Source organism: Muscardinus avellanarius, assembly GCF_963383645.1.
Source record: "Muscardinus avellanarius genome assembly, chromosome: 15".
NCBI classification, from domain to species: domain Eukaryota; kingdom Metazoa; phylum Chordata; class Mammalia; order Rodentia; family Gliridae; genus Muscardinus; species Muscardinus avellanarius.
This window is the reverse complement of record NC_137801.1, coordinates 90189340-90209099: the sequence shown is the minus strand read 5'-3', so window position 1 is coordinate 90209099 and position 19760 is coordinate 90189340. Positions and strand designations below refer to the sequence as shown.

The window sequence follows — 19760 nt, the reverse complement described above, 5'->3', positions numbered from 1 at the left end:
AACACCCTGAGTTCAATCCCTAGTACTAAAAACAGACAAAAACCAAAAAAAAAAAAATTTAAGTTGTGTGTGTGCAGCAGCTCCTGCACTCTGACTTGGCGAGATGTATGCAGACAACCACCATTCCCAGAAAACTGGGAAACAGAATGCCCGAAACACCTCCGAGTCCCAGAAAAGGGTAATAACAGGGGCAGCGGCCATCCCTCCTGGGACCCAGTTGTGACAGCTCGTACGGGGCATCGCTTGGGGAAGGCCGAGGCCTGTCTCACCCCTGAACACTCCCTGACACAGGGGAGAATCCTGAGCCTTCCAGCACCACCTGGGCCTCGGCGAGCTGATCAGGGCACAGAGCTGGGCTTGGGTGCCAAGTCCCAGGGTGTGTTTGTCTCATTTACTGAACGCCTTCCAAGACGACTCACTTTCGGGAAGTTTCAGGGCAGCCCAGGAGGCCCAGGCTTCTCCTCTTTCTAGGGCCACAGCAGCTGCCCACTTGGTCCCCAGGCACACCCTCTTCCCCCTCCGCCCCTCCTCCTCCCCATTAAGGGACCACACTCGGTCTATTTATAACCAGGGCTTGGCTCGTGAACTGTCCCTGTGGCCTTGGCTTTGTAAAGACCGGGATGAGGGCCCTGCCTAAGGACCATGTGCAAAACTGTATTTGAAAGTCACAGCCACAACCCACCAGGCATGGTGCCCCATGCTTGTCATCCCAGCACTTGGGAGGCTGAAACAGGAGGACTACGGTACACCAGTAGCCTCAGCTACTTAGCCTTTGCAACTCAGTGAGATCCTGTTTCAAAATAAAGAAAAAAGCCGGGCGTGGTGGCACAGGCTTGTAATCCCCGCACTTGGGAGGCAGAGACAGGAGGATCGTGCAGGTTTGAAGCCAGCCTCGTTGGCTTAAGAGACCCTGTTTCCAAATAGAATATAAAATAGGTCTGGGAGTGTAGCCCGGAGGTAGAAGGGTTCCATCCCCAGTACCTCCAAAAAAAAAAAAAAAAAAAAAAAAGAAAGAAAAAGGAAGGAAGAAGAGGGCTGGGGATGTAGCTCGGAGGTAGAATGCCCCTGGGTTCCATCCCCAGTACTGGAAAAGGAAGAAGATCAAAGTCACCTAAAATTGGACACCCAGTCTCCAGGGTTTAGCTGATAGGAACTGAGCACCTAAGTGCTGAGTGAGTAGTGAGAGCCAGATGACGGGGAATTAATCCTGGTCCCTCAGGGGAGAGGGAGGCCCAGGTGAGCTGCCCTCCTCCTCCTTCCTCAAGCCCCTTTCTTCCTCCCAGCTCCTTTCTCTTCCTCCCCTCCCCCTCCCTCCTGCTCCCCCTCCTCCTCGCCCTCCTCCCTCCCCCCCCTCCTCCCCACAGCCTGGCTGACTGGGCGTGTCAGCTCCGCCATTTCCCTTGGCATGCCTTCACGGGCAGCGGGAAATGGCCAGAGAGAAGCCACAGCGGGCCACATTATCAGCGTCACAGTAACTCAGAGCGGGTGGAGGTCCGTCCAGCCGCACCGTGGTCCCAAAGGGAGCAGCTGCCATGCTGTCCATTTGGTTTATAAAGCCACACCATGCAGCTTCCTCTAGGGGCAAGCTCCTCTGTGCGTGTTATAAATACTTGCTAGTGGTTGAATGGACGTGCGATCCGACAACAGGGGTCCAGCGGGCTCTCGATAACGAGTGAGTGATAAAGGACCTTCCCGGCCAGGGGCTGGGGGAGCGCCTTTCTCTGTGCCCTGTGGGAGGAAGCGCTGCGCCCCTGGGCTCCCCGCCCCTCCTGTGCTTCTTGCCCATGAGAAGGCTCCAGCTTGTGCCTTGGGGAGCCAACGACTGTGCAGACCCTCGCTTACTCCTAAAGTGCCCCTGCTACGTGGAAGCCTCAGACTGGCGGCAGTGGCTGCGCCTCCTCCCCCAGCGTCTCACGAATGCTTGGCTGGACACTGGTGTGGTTGCCAAACTTTTGTGTTTTTTTTTTTTAAAAAAAAAGCTCTATAAGAATTTATATCAACAGGTAACAGTAGCAGCCGCCACTTCAGCTGCGGTGAAAGCCACGGGCAGCACCGGGGGTCCCTGCCTGCGCCCGTGGGGTGCCAGGATAGCCACGGGCAGCACCGGGGGTCCCTGCCTGCGCCCATGGGGTGCCAGGATAGCCACTGGCAGCACCAGGGGTCCCTGCCTGCGCCCGTGGGGTGATGGAGGAAGCGTGGGAGGTTGGAGGCGACCTAAGAAGGCTGACAGAGCAGGGCCGTCGTCCTATGAAGGACTCCTCCGGCCTCAACCCAGTGAGGCGCTCACCAAGATCAGTGAAAGGCTTAGTCCTGCATGCGGGCAAGCCCGGTGAGGGGTGAGGGGTGAGGGGCCGAACACATCAAGGAAATCCTGCAGCCGTAGCGTGGCTTCATGCCATGACGCGCCGACACGTCAGCCCGGCGTGTTCCCACAGCATCGGTGATACTGTCTAAATATGTAAGAGTAAATGCCAGGTCCTTTGCTTCCGTGATTTTTGACCCAAAACTTCTATGATTTGCTGCTTTTGACTTGAGTGCTGAGTGGCCGAGTGTTAATCAGTCAGTGTTCATTGTCAGAGTAGGCTGTTTTTCCAAGTATTTTGACCTTTTTGGATAAAGGGATGCTCTAGCTTCCTAATAGTTCAGACAGTAAGATAAAAGACCCATTAGAGGCCGGGTGTGGTGGCGCACACTTGTAAACTCAGCATTAGGGAGGCTGAGACAGGAGGATTGTGGTTTGTGGACAGCCTCTGCTACTTAGTGAGGCCCTTTGCAACTCAGTGAGACTCTGTTTCAAAGACTAAAAATATAGGGCTGGGGTGTAGCTCAGAGGTACAATGCCCCTGGGTTCCATCCCCAGTACAAAAAAAAAAAGAAAAAAGACCCATTAGAGTCAAAAATAAGACAGTCTCTACCACAACAGGCTAACCAGTCCAAGACTAACATCACTACCTAGATTATACCTTGCATTCAGGGGGCCTTGGCTTATATTTGATATTCACAAGTGGCTTATATTTGATAATCATGATAATCAGGTTTGTTGATTACAGAAAGACCCATGATACAAGAAAATTTATGATGATGATACCTAATGAATATGAAATTTATTTTAAAATCTGTCAGGCTAACTAAGCATTTAAGGGTACTGTCCAAGCCAGGCATGGTGGCACATGCCTGTAATCATAGTACTTGTGAGCCTAAAACAGGATGATCACAGGCTGGAGGCCAGCACGAGGTAATTTAGCAAAATCTGCCCCCTCCCCGAGGTTCAATTCCAAGTTTTACAAAATAAAATAAAATAAAAGGCTTAGTGTAACTTGGGGGTCATTACCACTCTCAGGTCAGTAGCAGGATGAATTACCTTCATCTCCCGCAAGAGTCTTTGCTAGCCAGGATTATTGCTTTAATAATGCACACGTCTGCTATTAATGTTTACCAGCTAGCTAATCAGAGCTCCAGAGAATTCACACCGTGCATGCACGTGACAAGGTAAACATTTCACAGTTAGCTTCATTACAACGCATGTGCAATCATGCAGCGTTACATGTTTTCATTTTTCACTGCGAGGCTTTAAAATAATTAGATGTATACACATACAAACCTCAACACCATTTATGCATGTAAGTGGCGCTTATATTCATACAGGCCCACAAATATTTTCACCCACACGTAACCATGCAATTACTATGAGGTTTACAATCCGTAAGGCCAAAGGGATTGTTCTGTGTAATTACTGCATGAAATAAGGTTTCTTCGCCTATTTCTTAACCGTTAAAATATCTGAGTGGCGCCGGGCGTGGTGGTGCACGCTTGTAATCCCCGCGCTTGGGAGGCAGAGACAGGAGGATCGCGCAGGTTCGAAGCCAGCCGCGCGCGCTGGCTTAGGAGACCCTGTTTCCAAATAAAAATGTAGAAATAGGTCTGGGAGTGTAGCCCGGAGGTAGGGCTTCCAGGAACCCCAGTACCACCAAAAAAAAAAAAATATCTGAGTGGCAAACCAGGCGCTGTGGAAACCACATAGGGCCACTCAGTGTGGCCTGTCTTCATGTATCGAGGGGTCTGCATCTCTTTACTGAGGAGAAAAATGAGCACGGTGTTTTATGTACAGGCAGCCATCTGGAAGCATGAAAGAATTCACTCGGTTCCACCTTCAGCAGAGTTTTTAACTGTGCTTTAAGTTTGAGCCAAAGAAAAACATTTCCAGCGGACCTGGCGCCTAGGTAGTAATGGCGTGTGTGTTCCTCCCCCGCAGGCCTCGCAGCGCGGATTATTTTATGCAAGAAGCTAAGCGGATGAAACATAAAGCGGACGCAATGGTGAGTCTCACGCACACATGCACACACACGCACGCGCGATGGTGAGTCACGCATACACACACGCACACACGCAATGGTCTCACACACACACGCACGTGCACGCATCCGTCCAGCTGACGTGCGGACAGCGGCTTTATCACGGCGCCATGTAGCTGGGGTAATTATGAAATCTATTACAAGGATGGGTGGGCCTGCTAAATGGAGAGATGTTTACATAATCAAGTGCTCATAGCCCAGTAAATTATGACTTCAACCAATAATGTCTGGCTGGGAGAAAACCCTGGGTAATGAGTATTTCAATTTAGTCCTAAGGTTTGAATAGTAACTAGAGCCAATAGAGTCGGTGGGTGGTAGTATTTTTCCCCCTTATTAAAAAAAAATCTAGATTTGCATTTTTCTGTCTCGTTAGCCTGGCCAGCCCTTGGCTTGGGCCCAGAATCAACTCTCTTTTCAAAATGGCTCCTGTTTTCACGAGCATCTGCTGAAGCAAACGCTTCTCCTGGCCCGTCCAGCACGGGCTGTCACCACACACAAACCCCGAGGCCACCGGGATTTGATGTTTTCAAAGGGTAACTTCTGACATGTGTAATGTTATATTTTGGAAAGCTTGACACTTTCAGGCAAAAAAATAGAAAACTTTTTTTAAGAGATCATAAGATTGCTCTTTCTTAAGGTCTCAGCCCAAAACACTCTGCCCTCCATCCAAGCCCAGGCGTGCCCTCTGCTGCACGTGACCGACACCGTCCTGGGAGCGGGGGGCTAAGACGGGATTCCCGATGCTTTGGGGTATTACTTAGCCTCCCTCAGCGATACGCCCAGGTTGCCCGTCAAGCGTGGGTTGGTGTGAGGGCCACTGGCTAAGTCCACTGGTGTACAGTATCAGAAGACAGGAGACGGGAAGCCGGTTCCCCGCAGCCCCGCGGTGGTGGAGAGTTCAGATGGTCTGCAGAAACAGGCGTGGCTGCTCCTGGGGCTCCTAGGGAAAGCTTGACGTTTCACTGCAGAATGAGGTCATCGCTCTCGGGCCTTGTCCGCTCCGCGTCCTCTGGCCCTGAACCTTTGCCACGGGCCGCTTTCCTGAGGGCACGCCTTGCGGGAGCCAGCCGGTGCCTGTGCACCAGCAGAGCCAGCGTCTTGCCACCGCCTGGCTCTCAGGCACACTGGCACCCTCCCACCTTAGCCAAATCCTTCCCCACCCCACCTTCAGGTCACCCCAGCCCCCAGCCTCTCCCCTGTGCGTGTGCATGGGTGCACACACACACGCGCGCGCGCGCCACCGCGCACTCACTCCCTTCCACCTCCAGTGCAGTGGCCTCACCACGCTGCATTTTTGCCCGTTAATGACATGCTGTTCTGCACGTTGAAGTAATTTGTGGGTCAGTGTTTTCTCCACCCAAACATACTGCACCCAGCATTCGGGAGGCTGAGACAGGAGGATCCAGGTTCACGGACAGCCTCAGCTACTTAGCAAGGCCCTTTGCCACTCAGTGAGACCCTGTTTCAAAATAAAGAATAAAAAAAATAGGGCTGGCAGTGTAGCTCGGAGGTAGAATGCCCCTGGGTTCCATCCCCAGTACTGCAAATAGAAAAATAAAAAATAGGTCTGGGGGTATAGCTAGGAGGTAGAATGCCCCCTGGATTCCATCCCCAGCACCGCAAATATATATATATATATATATATATATATATATATTTGTTTCCTTAATCCTGAAGTGGCACCAAATGCTGCTTTGCAGCCTGTGCCGCGCGCTGCTCAGGATGAGACTTGCTGAGGAGCGAGCTCGGCCGCGTTTCCGTTTCCTGGAGGATCGTTGTTAGGAGGCTGTTTTCTTGGGTTGGTTTGAGTCCCAAGGCTCAGAGCAGTATTGGAGTATGTGTGTCATTCCTTGAAACTGGAGCGATTTTGCAGTTCAAAGTGAGAATACGTAATTATATACAGAGAGTAGTGGCGTCTGGAACCAGCATCGGTCTCTGAAACTGTAAGAACGTAATCCGATTCGTGGCTGTCCTGGCTGGTGCAGGAAAGATTAGCATAAACTTAAGTGACTATAGATACCCTAAAGGCAACTTTTTCTGACTGATTTTCAACCTCATGTCCCATCTTGGTGAAGCCGAAATAGTGCTTCAGGTTTTATCTCCTTTCTTTTCCCCTCCTCACCTGAAGGGCGTTCAGTGAGATTGTAACAATGAAAAGATGCCAGAGAAGAGGAAGGCACAGGGCGTAAATGCCACAAACAGCGGTAACCCAGACCACCAGCTCTCCAGGCTGAAGTGTGGGAAAGAAAGTGTGAAGCCGGGTCTGGTGGCACACGCCTGTCGGCACACGCCTATCAGCTCAGTCAGTGCTCGGGAGGCTGAGGCAGGAGGATCCCAGGTCTGAGGCCAGCCTCAGCAACCTAGCGAAGCTCGCAGCCACCTCGTGAGCCCCGTTTCAAAATAAAAGATGAAATGGGGCTGGGGGTGTCGCTCAGAGGTAGAGTGGCCCTGGGTTCCATCCCTAGCACGCACGCGCACACGCACACACACACACACTGTTATTGAGGAGGACACCGTTGATGTATTGATCAGGTGGAAAAGTTCGGGAAGGCACTGAACTATGCGGAAGCGGCCCTGTCCTTCATTGAGTGTGGAAACGCCATGGAACGAGGCCCGATGGAGTCCAAGTCCCCTTACACCATGTACTCAGAAACCGTGGATCTCATCAGGTAGGCTGGGGTGGGCAGAGGGCTGGTGGGACCGTGAGCCCCTGGGTAGAGAGAGTGCATCCCAGCAGGCTCCCGCAGCCACCGGAACCAAGGTCCGCTCGCTCCCGCCAGTGAGGGCGGAGGTCCTGAGCCAGGCCTGGAGGTGCACACCGGCAGCTGAGAGGGCGGGCGCAGGCTCGAGGATGCCCCGGGTAATTCAGTGAGACCAGGTTTCAGACTAAAACATAAAGAGGGCCAGGGGTGTAGCTTAGAAGAAGAAGGCCCCTGGGTTCAACCCCAGTATCCCCAAAGGGAGGGAGGACAGGCGGGCAGTGTGATATCCTAGACTGAGCACTACAGCCCTCCTGTCTCAGTCTTCTAAGCACTGAGAATACCGGTGTGCACTACCACGCCTGGCCCTTTTTATTATTTTACTTTAAGGAAGGATCTTACTAAGTTGCCCAGGCTTTGAATATGCAATCCTGCCTCGGCCTCCTGAGTCACAGAAGGAAGTTTTTTTTTTACCTGAACTAGAAAATCGTGTTAATTAAAATAAATGACTATCGCAGCCGGGCGTGGTGGGCACACTTGTAATCCCCATGCTTGGGAGGCAGAGACAGGAGGATCGCGCAGGCTCGAAGCCAGCCACGCTGGTTTAAGAGACCCTGTTTCCAAATAAAAAAGTATAAAAATAGGTCTGGGAGTGTAGCCCAAAGGCAGAAGGGCCTCCAGGAACCCCAGTACCACCAAAAAATAAAAGTAAAAAAAAATCAATGACTATAGTTAACAATAAGGTATTGTATATTTCAAAATAGCTAAAAGAGGTTTGCGAAAATCTCATTTCTAGCAAACGGTAAATATTCGAAATGATACCCTAACTACCCTAATTGGGTCAATATACAATGTATACATGTATCAAAACATCAAACTGTACCCCATAAATATGTATAAAGTTTCAATAGGAAAGAGAAAACTAAGCCAGACATGATGGCACACACCTGTAATCCCAGACTTGGGAGGCTGGCACAGGAGGATCACAGGTTCAAAGACAGCCTGGGCAAGTAGTGAGATTCTCATCAACCTACCGAGACCCGATTTACAAATAAAAATAAAATGGGGGTGGGGGTATAGCTCAGAGGTAGAAGGCTCTGGATTCAATCCCCAGTGCCACAAAAAAATTAATAATAAGAGATCTCAGTAGGACTCCAAATGCCCTCACACATGACAGCCATGATATCCAGAGAATGAAAAGAACTCACTGGTCATACCAAGAACCAGGAAAACCACAACTGGAATTAAAAAAAAAAAAGAGGGTCCCTGACGCCCATACCAAAAGGAAACCAGCCCTGCAGTTACCTGGTGAGGACGTGAGATCGCTCCGGTATACAGCTACCAGCTGCTATGGTTGTAGTCACACGCCTGCAAGCCCAGAACCCGAGAGGCCGAGACCGGGCCGCTCAAGGCCAGCCTCAGCAACTTAGGGAATCCCTCCACAACTTAGTGAGACCTTGTCTCAAAACTTAAAAAATAGCCGGGCGTGGTGGCACACGCTTGTAATCCCAGCATTTGGGAGGCTGGGACAGGAGGATCATGGTTTGCAGACAGCCTCAGCTACTTAATGAGGCCCTCTGCAACTCAGTGAGACCCTGTTTCAAAATAAAGACTAAAAACGAGACTCAGAGGAGCAAATAGAATTTATTGTAATATGTAAAAACCACTTTTATAGAAGCCAATGTAGATTAAAATATGCCCAGGAAACTGGAGTGTGGTGGCACACACTTGTCATCCCAGTACTTGGGAGGCTGAGAAGGGAGGATCCCTGGTTTGCAGCCAGCCTCCGCAAATAGTGAGACTCTCATTAACCTAGTGAGACTCTGTTTCAATATAAAACAGGGCTGGGGTGTAGCTTGGAGGTATAGTGCCCCGGGTTCAATCCCCAGTGCCTCATAAACACACACACACACACACACACACACACACACACACACACACACACACTGTACTCAGAACACTTGTGCTGTTGGCAAAGAGTTAGGTAACAAAGATGAGCGGGTAAAGGAAGCCCTATCTGAGCACAGGGCGGAGATTCTCCCGGAGGACCCAGAAGCAGTGACCTTTGCTCTGAGCGCTCAGCCATAAGTCAGGATTTGGGATAACGCGTGTTCCCGCGTGCCTGAGTGGGTCTTGAATTGGTATCGCTCCTGCCGGCCTGAGCATTTGAACCTGCGTTGCTTCAGAGCACAGAGCACCAGGGCACTGGAGAGCCGTCTTGTGTCGTCACTGGGGTGACGCAAGGCTTGGGGGAGAGCGCGCCGTGTCGGCCAGCCTTGCAGAGCAGTGGTCAGCAGCGCCGTGGCGGAGGAGACTCGCCACAAAGACTTCCTCCTGCTCACGGCGTGTGCCTGCCTCCCCCTCCCTGCCCTCTCTCCCTCTCCTCTTGCTGTTTTTAGGTATGCTATGAGACTAAAGACCCACTCGGGCCCCAACGCCACACCAGAAGACAAGCAACTGGCGGCACTATGGTGAGTCCCTCGCCAGCTCGGACGGGCACCCCGGCGTCCTCTGCGGACGCTGGCCAGGCCGGCGCGCGATGCCTGACACTCTCCAGGGCCGGTGCCCCCTCACTCACAGAGCCCAGACCTTTCTTTCTACCACACCATGCATGGACTGAATTCACAGTTCACGAGAGTGGACAGGCCAGTTACACACTGAGAATCCACAGGTCAGTTGCGCGAGGATGTTGCTTTGTGTGTCTTTAAATCAGGGAGCCATTCGTCTGAGCACTGTGGCGATTTCTCTTGTGTTTAACACTTTATATGCAATCAAAACAACTCCTGTGTTGCTTTACATGCCAGATCGGTGTGAATAAATAAAGAGGATGCATGAAAACCCTCAACGCGTGAAGGCGAGGGGCAGCCGGGTACACTGTCTAGAAAAGCGTGCCTTTCAAAGTCATAGATTCTCCTGTACCTATAATGACCATACTGGTAACGATTATGTGGTCACGATAACGACTCTCCCATGACCCCCCCAGGCACCTCACCCCACTCCACAGATGACGAGACACCTCTCTTTTGGCTTGTCCTATTGAAGGGGTCGATTTTTTCTTTCTGAAGGTTCACTATGCTCTAGTGTGCGAGTCAGGGACTTGAGGCACAGCGGGAAGGGAGGGTCCAGGCGCCAGACCTGAGCAGGCGCGTGTGAGGGCCTGAGTCAGCACCGGAGCCGGGTGTCCGGCAGATGCTGCCAGCACCCTTCCCTCTGTTGGGGCTCCATGGGGATCGATAGACTGGTGAGAATGCGCCGCGGCGGCTGGGATGCCGACACGGAAATGACCTACAAAACACACACCAAAGGGGCAAGCTGCCCAGGCAAAGTGCTCCTGCGTTCACGATGCCACTCGTGACCTGTTACCTTATCTAAACTACTTATAGTCTAGTAACACATTAAAAAGTGAAGGCAGCCGGGCGCGGTGGGCACGCTTGTCATCCCAGCACTCGGGAGGCTGAGACCGGAGGATCGCGGTTCTCGGACAGCCTCAGCTGCTTAGTGAGGCCCTCTGCAACTCAGTGAGGCCCTCTTTCAAAATAAAGAATAAAAAATAGGGCTGAGGGGTAGAGCTCAGAGGTCGAATGCCCCTGGGTTCCAGCCCCAGACCCACAAAAAAACAATAGGGCTGGGGTATAGCCTGGAGGTAGAATGCCCCTGGACTCCATCCGCAATACCAGAAACAAAAAAATTTAAAAAGCAAAGGTGATCAGGACAGGTGGGAGACCTGCCTGGTCCACAGAGCTGGCCCTGGCCCAGGCAGGACGCAGCCATTGCGGGTGCCGGCTTCCTGCACCTCCCGTGGAGGGAGCCCGCCCTCTGGTGTTGGGAGAAGGAAGCGACCAGGCCTGTTCCCAACAAGCCGTAAAGCTGTTACAAAATGATCATGGTGGAGGGTAAACTACTGATGGAGTGCCTCCTTGGGGTTTGGATTACATCTTTTGGACAAAGGGAAGGTCAGATGCTCACAGACACAGACGTACACGCAAAAGCATCTTAGGTCCACACGGTATAAACAGCGTGTCTCTGAGGAGTACGGTTTCCCTGAAGCCTGGCGTGTGAAGGGCTCCTTCTCCCCTCCCGCTGCAGTTACCGATGCCTGGCGCTCCTCTACTGGCGGATGTTTCGACTCAAGAGGGACCACGCTGTCAAGTATTCAAAAGCACTGATTGACTATTTCAAGGTACTTGTCCAGCAAACGAGCGACGCGGCTGCTCGTGCGGTTCTCCGCGTGAGGGGAACTTTGCGAAGCCTGGCAGAGCCTACTGCTTCAGGGCCAGTGCAGGTCACCTCTGGCCAGCGCAGCCCACTAATGACACACAGCTGGCTCTCAGGGCTCAGAGGACGGGCCTGGGCACCCAGCTAATCGTCTGCTTCTCATCTGAGTGAGCACTTTGTGGCCTCAAGAGAAGGCGCGTATGAGGGCACACCTGTAATCTGTGCTTGAGAGGCTGAGACAGGAGCATCACGAGACTCTCAGCAGCCGAGTGAGACCCAATTTCAAAACTAAGTAAATAAATAGAGTGGGGGCGAGGGGACTAAGGGCGAACTCAGAGGTGGGGCCCTGGAGGAAATCCCTAGCACCGCACAAAAGCAAATAAGTGAAAAGTAAAAAGAGAAGGAACCGCCAGTGCTTCCTTCTGGTGTCCTGTGAAATTTATAGCAGACATATATTCTTCATGTCTGTACAGAGCTTCTTTTTTTCTAGAAATTACTATGCAGAGCCGGGCACGGTGGCACACTCCTGTCCAGTACTTGGAAGGCTGGGACAGAAGAGTCACATATTCCAGGCCAGCCTGAGCAACTCAGCAAGACCCTCTTTCAAAAATAAAGAGCGTGCAGTGTATCTCCAGTGCGCCCCACAATGTGCGCCCCACACCGGCAGCATCAGTGCCACATTTTAATGCATTCTTTAGTTGACCAATGACCGGCTGTTCGCATTGAGGGTACACAGTGTAATATTTTGATATCTGTGTACACTGTAGAATGGTTCAATCAAGCTAACATATCCATTGCCTCATGTATTTATTATCTCTGTGGTGGGAATATTTTTAAATCTACTCTTAGTGATTTTCCAGTGCTTGGTATTATCCTCAATTTTAGTCCAGACAGATCTCCAGAATTTACCCTCTTAGCTGAAACCTTAGCCTTCACTCCCTTTTGAGACAGAAAGCATCAGAGCTGTTCAGTGCTGGAGCACAGTCCCTCTGTGCAGAGCTCTCTGCAAGGGGAACTTGGTTCCTGCCCATAGACCTGGTCCCTGGGGGTGAGTGGCAGAAGAGGCTGGGCACTTCCTCCTTCCCCTTTCACGTCCTTTTCTGGGGTCCTGTTGCCACCCCAGTCCCTCTCCCCATCACGCCTTAGAGGCCTTGTATCCAGAACACGCACAACAAAGCACACGCTCCTGTTTTATTTTTTAAACAGGCTGTTGCCAAGACTGACCTCCAACCTGCAAGCCTCCTGTCTCAGCCTCCCAAGTATTGGGATAACAGGCGGGCACCACCACGCCAGCACAGCACAATTCTCAGAACCGCAGGACTGAGTAGAAATGAGGTGATGGATCCCTTGGCACCAATTAAGAAAAGCGTCCCCCTGGGCTGTGTCTCGGGGGGAGGCTGGCTGCCTGGCACGTGAACACACGGGCTCAATCTCTGGCACCACAGAATAAAAGAAAAAGAAAAGCGTCAGTAAGCGTGTGGCAGAAAAGCGCAGATCAGCTCCCTAGTGCGAAAGGGTTCCTTTCTCTAGTTCTCTCCGTGAAAGTGATGTCATTATCTGAGACAGGTAACAGGGAAGGGGTTTGCAGTTCTGGGCCGTATTTACGCCTTGCGGTCAGGCCTGAGGCTGGACAGGCTATGTCTTGCCATTCTGAAAACTGCCCTGAAACTAAAGAAATCACACACCGCAAAGTCCCTGCTAACCCAAAGAGCACATTGTCTTAGCCAGGTGTGGTGGCACACACCTGTCTGTAACCCCAGGACTTGGGAGGCTGAGGAAGGAGGATCGCAGGGTCTAGACCAGCCTCAGCAACTCAGTGAGACCCTGTTTCAAAAAAAAAAAAAAAAAAAGACAGGCCTGGTGGCACACGATTTTAATCTCTGCACTTTGGAGGCTGAGACAGGAGACCCTGTTTCAAAATATATATAAAAAATTTAAAAAATAGGGCTGGGGGTGTAGCTTGGAGGTAGAATGCCCCTGAGCTCTCTCCCCAGTGCTGCAAATAAATAAATATAAACCAATAAAAAATATATATACATACATATATATGTATATATGTGGAGTTGCAGCTCTGAAATAGAGCGCCCTGAGTTCTATTCCCAATACCACAAGAAAAAGGGAAACATTGTTTTGAGGAGCCAGGTCAGACTGCTTTCTTGTTTCTAGAAGGGAGAATCCCAGGAGCTTTTCTCCTTCCCCTTCACAGTGCCACAGAATTCTGTCCATAGAGACATTATCAGCCCTGGAGGGAAAGGCGACTGCACTTAGCAGCTTTCCTTGCCGAAGGGGCAAGTCCTGCTGCCTGGCTTGGGCTCTGACTTCTTGTCCCAGTGGCTGCGGTTTTGGTGTTGGCCGTGCTAGGACGAAGCCAAGGCCGCGCGCCCCTGAGCCGCGCCTCCACCGCACAGCCGCTTTCACGCGCCTGCTGCTGACACTGGCCGACGCGCACATCACCCTAGTAGGAATGCCCATCAGTGAGGATTAGTGACTATCCTCTGCGTTAAGGAAATAGATGGTTTTAATCTGATCTTTCAGGAATAGTCAAGAGTAATTTCTTTTAAGAGAAAGATTTTTAAACTTCATAAGTCAAAGCAGGAGAATTTAATCATATCTACCTTCAGGCATTAAACAATGCAGTTTTCGTAGAGTCGTGTGTGTGCGTGCGTGCGTGTGTGTGTGTGTGTGTGTGTGTGTGTGTGTGTGTGTTGGTGCTGCTGGGGATTGAATCCAGGAATATCCTACCTCCAAGCTACACCCTCAGCCCTATGTTATTTTTTATTTGGAAACTGGGTCTCACTAAGTTGCTCGGCCTGGCCTTGAGCCTGTGATCCTCCTGCCTCAGCCTCCTAAATCCTGGAATTACAGGTGTATGCCGCCATGCCTGGCCCCGAACTTAAACGTAAGGTGTCTCAGTGGGGGAGGATGAAGGGGAGCTCCTGCTCCTTTTTCTTTTCCAAAAAATTCAGCTGGTTCACAATGAAACAGTTAGACTGGTTCAGATTCCACAGACCCTCAAGGTTATGATCTAATTTGGTACCTAAAATTAATACATGAAAACCAAGGCGTGGGCCCTTCATCTTGCCGCACTGTGGGACCCCCCGAGCAGGCAGCCAGCCCCCCACTAGCTTCCACGGAGGGAGCCCAGATCCGCACAGCTGGGATGTCTCAGGTCCACGTGCTGAGAATATGCCTCTTTTTTTTTTTTTCCCAGCACTGGGGATGGAACCCAGGGGCATTCGACCTCCGAGCTACACCCCCAGCCCTATTTTTTTATTCTTTATTTTGAAACGGGGTCTCGCTGTCCATGAACTGCGATCCTCCTATCTCAGCCTCCCGAATGCTGGGATTACAAGCGTGCGCCACCACACCCGGCTGAGAATCTGCACTTGACCGGCAGAGTCCCTCGGCACCTAAGCATGTGTGATCGTCCACAGCCTAACCCTAAGCTGGTGGTGCTCACTGTCTGTTTTTTGTTTTCCTGCAGAATTCCTCGAAAGCTGCCCAAGCCCCATCCCCGTGGGGGGCCAGCGGAAAGTAAGTTCGCTTTGCCCCGCACCCGCCCGAGCCACCACGCATGATGCCCTCGCCGCCCCCTGCTCGCCCGTCCCGACCTCTCCACTCTGCTTTTTCTGCCTCTCCCCTTCCAGGAGCACTGGAACCCCTTCCCCCATGTCTCCCAACCCCTCTCCCAGCAGCTCCGTGGGGTCTCAGGGCAGCCTCTCCAGCAGCAGCGCCCTGTCCCCAGCCACCACCGTCAGCATCCCACAGCGTATCCACCAGATGGCGGCCAACCACGTGAGCATCACCAACAGCATCCTGCACAGCTACGACTACTGGGAGATGGCCGACAACCTGGCCAAGGAGAACAGAGGTGCGCAGCCCTCTGCCCCGGGCGGCCCGCTCGGGCCCAGGCGACCAGCACCGCCACTCGGTGCCACAGTCCATGGGGGGCTCTTATCTGCGGAGGAACCTCCTGTCCCTCCCGCACACGGGGCTCCATATGCCTTTCCTACATTTGATCTTTTTTAAAAAAAATATATACTATTATTGCCAGGCATGGTGGTGCACGCGTGTAATACCAGCATTTGAGAGGCTGAGACCGGAGGATGGCAGTTTCTGGGCAGCCTCAGCTACTTAGTGAGGCTCTTTGCAACTCAGTGAGACCCTGTTTCAAAATAAAGAATTCAAAACAGGGCTGGGAGGGGTAGTTTGGAGGTAGAGTGCCCCTGGGCTCCATCCCCAGTACCAAACTATGTGTGTGTGTGTGTGTGTGTGTGTGTGTGTGTGTGTGTGTGTGTGTGTGTGTGTTTACTATTTATGTATCGTAGTCTCACATCGTAACACTAATCACCATGACAGTGACGTGCACAGAGCCCTTGCAGGCTTCCCCGACTCCCTCCCCACCGCCCCTTCCCCCTACAGCACACTGAGGTGAACACTGGCATTCTCACACAGTGTCGATGGGAGTGATGCCTTGGTCGTCCTCCCTCTTCCCCACGCCTTCCCCTGGGCTGCGTCCCTCACCCCTCTGTGCTTTCTCCTCCACTGTCTGAAGGCCCTCTGGAATCCCGGTCACTCCCTAGCTTCTGCCTTTGAAGAAAGCATAGGACCCTTCACTTTGCATGGCTGGCTGATCTCGCCCAACGTCTTCTCCTGCGAAGGACGTTGTTCTGTTCTTCTTGGGTGCTGAGTAGAGTTCCGTTGTGCTACGTTTGTTCTTACCGTGCAAGAGCATGTCAGATCTATTAGCTACAGATACAGGGGCAGGTACAGGTGTAGATCTGCTTATATAGAGCTCTTAGAAAGATGTGGGTGGAGGCACAGGTGCAGACACAGGTGCAGATGCAGGCACTACTGTGGACACCGCTGCAGACAGAAGAGAGGTGGAGATACAACACAGGAGCAGACCTCCGGCAAAGTTTCTTCTAGCCCTTCTTCTCCAGCTGTGCATAATTTTTTGCCAAAGTAAGATCATAGTGTATATACAGTTTTATATCCTGATTTGTTCATTTTATATTATAGTGAGTATCTTCTCAGGCCAATAATTTCCCAATATACCACTTCATAATGTTGTGACTATAGAATCATAAATTATCACGATTTCTCAAAGCATCCCCCTAGTATTAGACATTTAGATTACTTCCTTTACTCCCCACTGTGACATGTTGTGATAAGTATTCTTACATAAGTCATCGTCCATATGTCTGGCTATTTTCTCAGAAGAGCGTTGCAGAAATAGAATTCAGGGGCCAATAGGTACAGATCATTTTAAGATAGTTATATCTTATTTGCGTGCACGTGTGCATGTGTGTGTACAGTTACCCCTTCTCCTAAAAATCAGTCCAGTTGAATACTCTTCCTCTAACACCAGGAAAGAGCACACATTGGAGCTCACTTTCAGGCAATTAGGTGGAAATTATGTTCTTGTGATAGTATACTCGTGTTTTTAAGAGCAGGACTACAGGACGAGCTGAGGACAGCCCAGATGAATCCTGAGGGCAGGAAACTGTTTCTGGTGCTGGGGACTGAACCCAGGAGCATTCTACCTCTGAGCTACACCCCAGGCCTATTCTTCTTTTGTTCTGGAAGAGGGACTCACTAGGTTGCTGAGCTGTCTTCAAACTGTGATCCTGTCTCAGCCTCCCCAGTACTCATCCTATATGCATGTACAGACACACCCAGCAAGGAACTGTTAAAAAAAAAAAAGCCACACAGTCCATGGCCTGCAGCCCACAGGGGTCTCTGAGTCCAGTGGGAGGGCAGAGGTTGGAGGCCAGCAGGAGATGACCACAAGAGGACCAACACAGACCCAGCCTGTGCCACAGCTGAGTCAGGATAAGGAACCACGCGCCACGCTGACTTTCCAGGCCGCGGTTCTCTCCTACTAAACAGCACAGTCCAAACCTACAGGTTTTCTTTCTTTCTTTCTTTCTTTCTTTCTTTTTTTTTTTTTTTTTTTTGGTGGTACTGGGGGTGGAACCCAGAGGCTTTCTACCTCTGGGCTATACTCCCAGACCTATTTTATATTTTATTTGGAAACAGGGTCTCACTAAGTTGCTGAGAGCCTCACTAAGTAGCTGAGGCTGGCATTGAACCCAGGCGATCCTCCTGTCTCAGCCTCCCAAGCGCGGGGATTACAAGCGTGCGCCACCACGCCAGGCAAACCTACAGGTTTTCTTTGCTGTTTGTCCAGGTAAACATGATTCATTTGGATTCCAGATGGCAGATACAGATTATTTATGTATTGGGATATGAGATGCACCCTTGGATTTAGTCTGGTTGGAGGCCGCTGGAGGCACTGGTGGAGAGGCAAGGTTTTCAGGGACCCAGGGCCACGCCCAGTGCGTGGCGCTCTTAACGACTCTCTCTGTGCCCTAGAATTCTTCAACGACCTGGATCTGCTCATGGGGCCCATCACACTGCATAGCAGCATGGAACACCTGGTCCAGTACTCCCAGCAGGGCCTGCACTGGCTGCGGAACAGCACCCACCTGTCATAGGGACCTCCCCCGAGCTCTCAGCCCTGCGCACAGCTCGGTGCTTCTGGACACTGTGCTACTGAAAAGCCCAGCCACAGCATTTATCAGACTGCGGCGGACATTTCCCCCGGCATCAAGCAGAGATCTTTCTCCAGGGCCTGTGTGGGTGTGTAAGGAGCCGCGTGTGTGCGCCCATGTGCATGCACGCAAGCTACACGGCTCTTCAGAACGCGTCTTCTTTGTCTGGTTCCCATGTCTCAGGCTAGACAAGGTGATCGGAGTTCGTGAGCACACACACAACATGCTCACGAGCACAGTCACACGAATGCTTTCTCTCCAGCGCTGAGCCGTGACTTCTGAGAGAGTTCAACCAAAACCTCACGGGTTAGTTGACCAGGCGCAGTACAGCACAAGCTTAGCTGCCCGTGCAGACGGACCTAGCTCTTTTATTATTGATTACTTTCAGTATTAATATACTATCCCCAGTTATTTTTGATTGGTGTGTATTAATGGGTAATTGAATAATGAAAACAAGACGGTTATTTTTTGTACCAGAAGTTACTCAGTTGCATGTTGCCAGATACCTGGCCTCCCGCTAATCCACCCCCACCCAACATCTTATCTGCTAAACACGTTTTACACAGTGGGTTGGCTCGCGCGAGCCCTCCCTGCCTCGCTCCCCAAACAGTTCAGAAATGACACCAGGATTCAGTAGGAGCTCGGTGTCTTCGAAGACTAGGAATTGCGGCCTGCACCTGCGACCACAAGCCCACCAGGCCACGACCCCTTCCTCCTGCCACTGTGACTTGGTGGCCGTAGAGCCGTGTGGCTCCATCAGCCACTGTGTTCCAAGCTCTTTCTTTGCATAGCAGCTTTCTTGCGAATTTCCTTGGCCAAACGTGCAAATGACCTAGGACGCTCCTTCGCTGGGAGTCTCTCTGCCCTTACCAGGCTGAGGACTGCTTGTCTCGCAGTACTGTCTGGTCCGTGGTGTCCCGCAGGACGCGCCCCGCGGCCTTGGGCGAGCAGCGTGCCGTCCCCGTGCGGGGCAGTCGTCCACCGTGACACCGTGACCGCCACTCTGTTTGCGGTCACGGTGGCCAGAGCCTCTCCCAGGTGTGTCGTGCATCTGGTCTGTCCCCGTCTTGCCCTCGGCCCTGTTCGTTTTGTTTTTTTAATTAAGTTTACATTTTAGTATTTCAACATCTTGTTTACAGGTTTTGTCTGAGTTTGTTTTATAGTGTTCTGTCATACCTTAGATTTTAGACTTCTTGTTAAATATATTTGGATATGAAATACTGGTAAAAGGAAAACAATACCTGCAAAAGAGGGTATACCCTGCCACACCTCGGCAACAAAAGCCAGGGCCGGCGGCGCCTTACCTGTCAGGACTGAGCCCGGACGCCTGAGGAAGGCAGCCCTGTGACCTGGGAGGCTCGAGGGGATCGCGGCACACGTGAGAGCGACCCCAGAGGTGTTTCACTGATGGGCTCCGAGGTGTGGCAGCAGCGGTGACATTTTAGTCCGCTGATCTGTCTGTGGGTGGGAAATAAGATTACTGCAACTCCTGAGCTCTCAGCGCCGATTCAGAACTGTGCACCAGACGAACAACTTTGTGATCTGAAATCAACTGACAGCAAGAGGCCAGCCCGTGAGATGCGCGTCTGGCTTTGACCCTCAAGTACTTGAAAATAGTAATATTAGAGGTTGGGAGCCCCTCGTCTAAAACACTGGGGACCAGAGGCATTTTAGAGTACAGAGGGTTTTTTTTTTTTTTTCAGATTTTTGGAATATTCCCATATCTTGTCTTGGGGATGGGGGCCCCGGTCTAAACGTGAAATTCATTGGGGTTTTAAATACACCTTCCACATGGAGACTGAAGGGATCTTTTACAATATTTCTTCTGCACCCTTTTGGACTGAGGCCGGTCATATAAGGTCCACTGTGGACTTTTCTACTTAGGACAATACATGGCCACTCAGAAAGGTTTTTAAGCCAGGTATGGTGGCACATGT

At 51.4% G+C, this 19760-nt stretch overlaps 1 protein-coding gene across 1 annotated transcript in view; it reads left to right on the top strand.

The window, feature by feature from the left end:
* The window catches only part of AFF3 (ALF transcription elongation factor 3), a gene marked incomplete at both ends in the record, with an annotated part of 411313 nt that extends 393547 nt beyond the window's left edge, over nucleotides 1-17766 (top strand). The window contains 7 exons of the mRNA XM_080711464.1: nucleotides 4253-4316; nucleotides 6885-7021; nucleotides 9451-9522; nucleotides 11138-11231; nucleotides 14751-14800; nucleotides 14914-15137; nucleotides 17645-17766. Coding sequence (XP_080567590.1) covers nucleotides 4253-4316; nucleotides 6885-7021; nucleotides 9451-9522; nucleotides 11138-11231; nucleotides 14751-14800; nucleotides 14914-15137; nucleotides 17645-17766 — 763 coding nt within the window. The remainder of the gene's footprint in view (nucleotides 1-4252; nucleotides 4317-6884; nucleotides 7022-9450; nucleotides 9523-11137; nucleotides 11232-14750; nucleotides 14801-14913; nucleotides 15138-17644) is intronic.
* Nucleotides 17767-19760: the final 1994 nt, after the last annotated feature.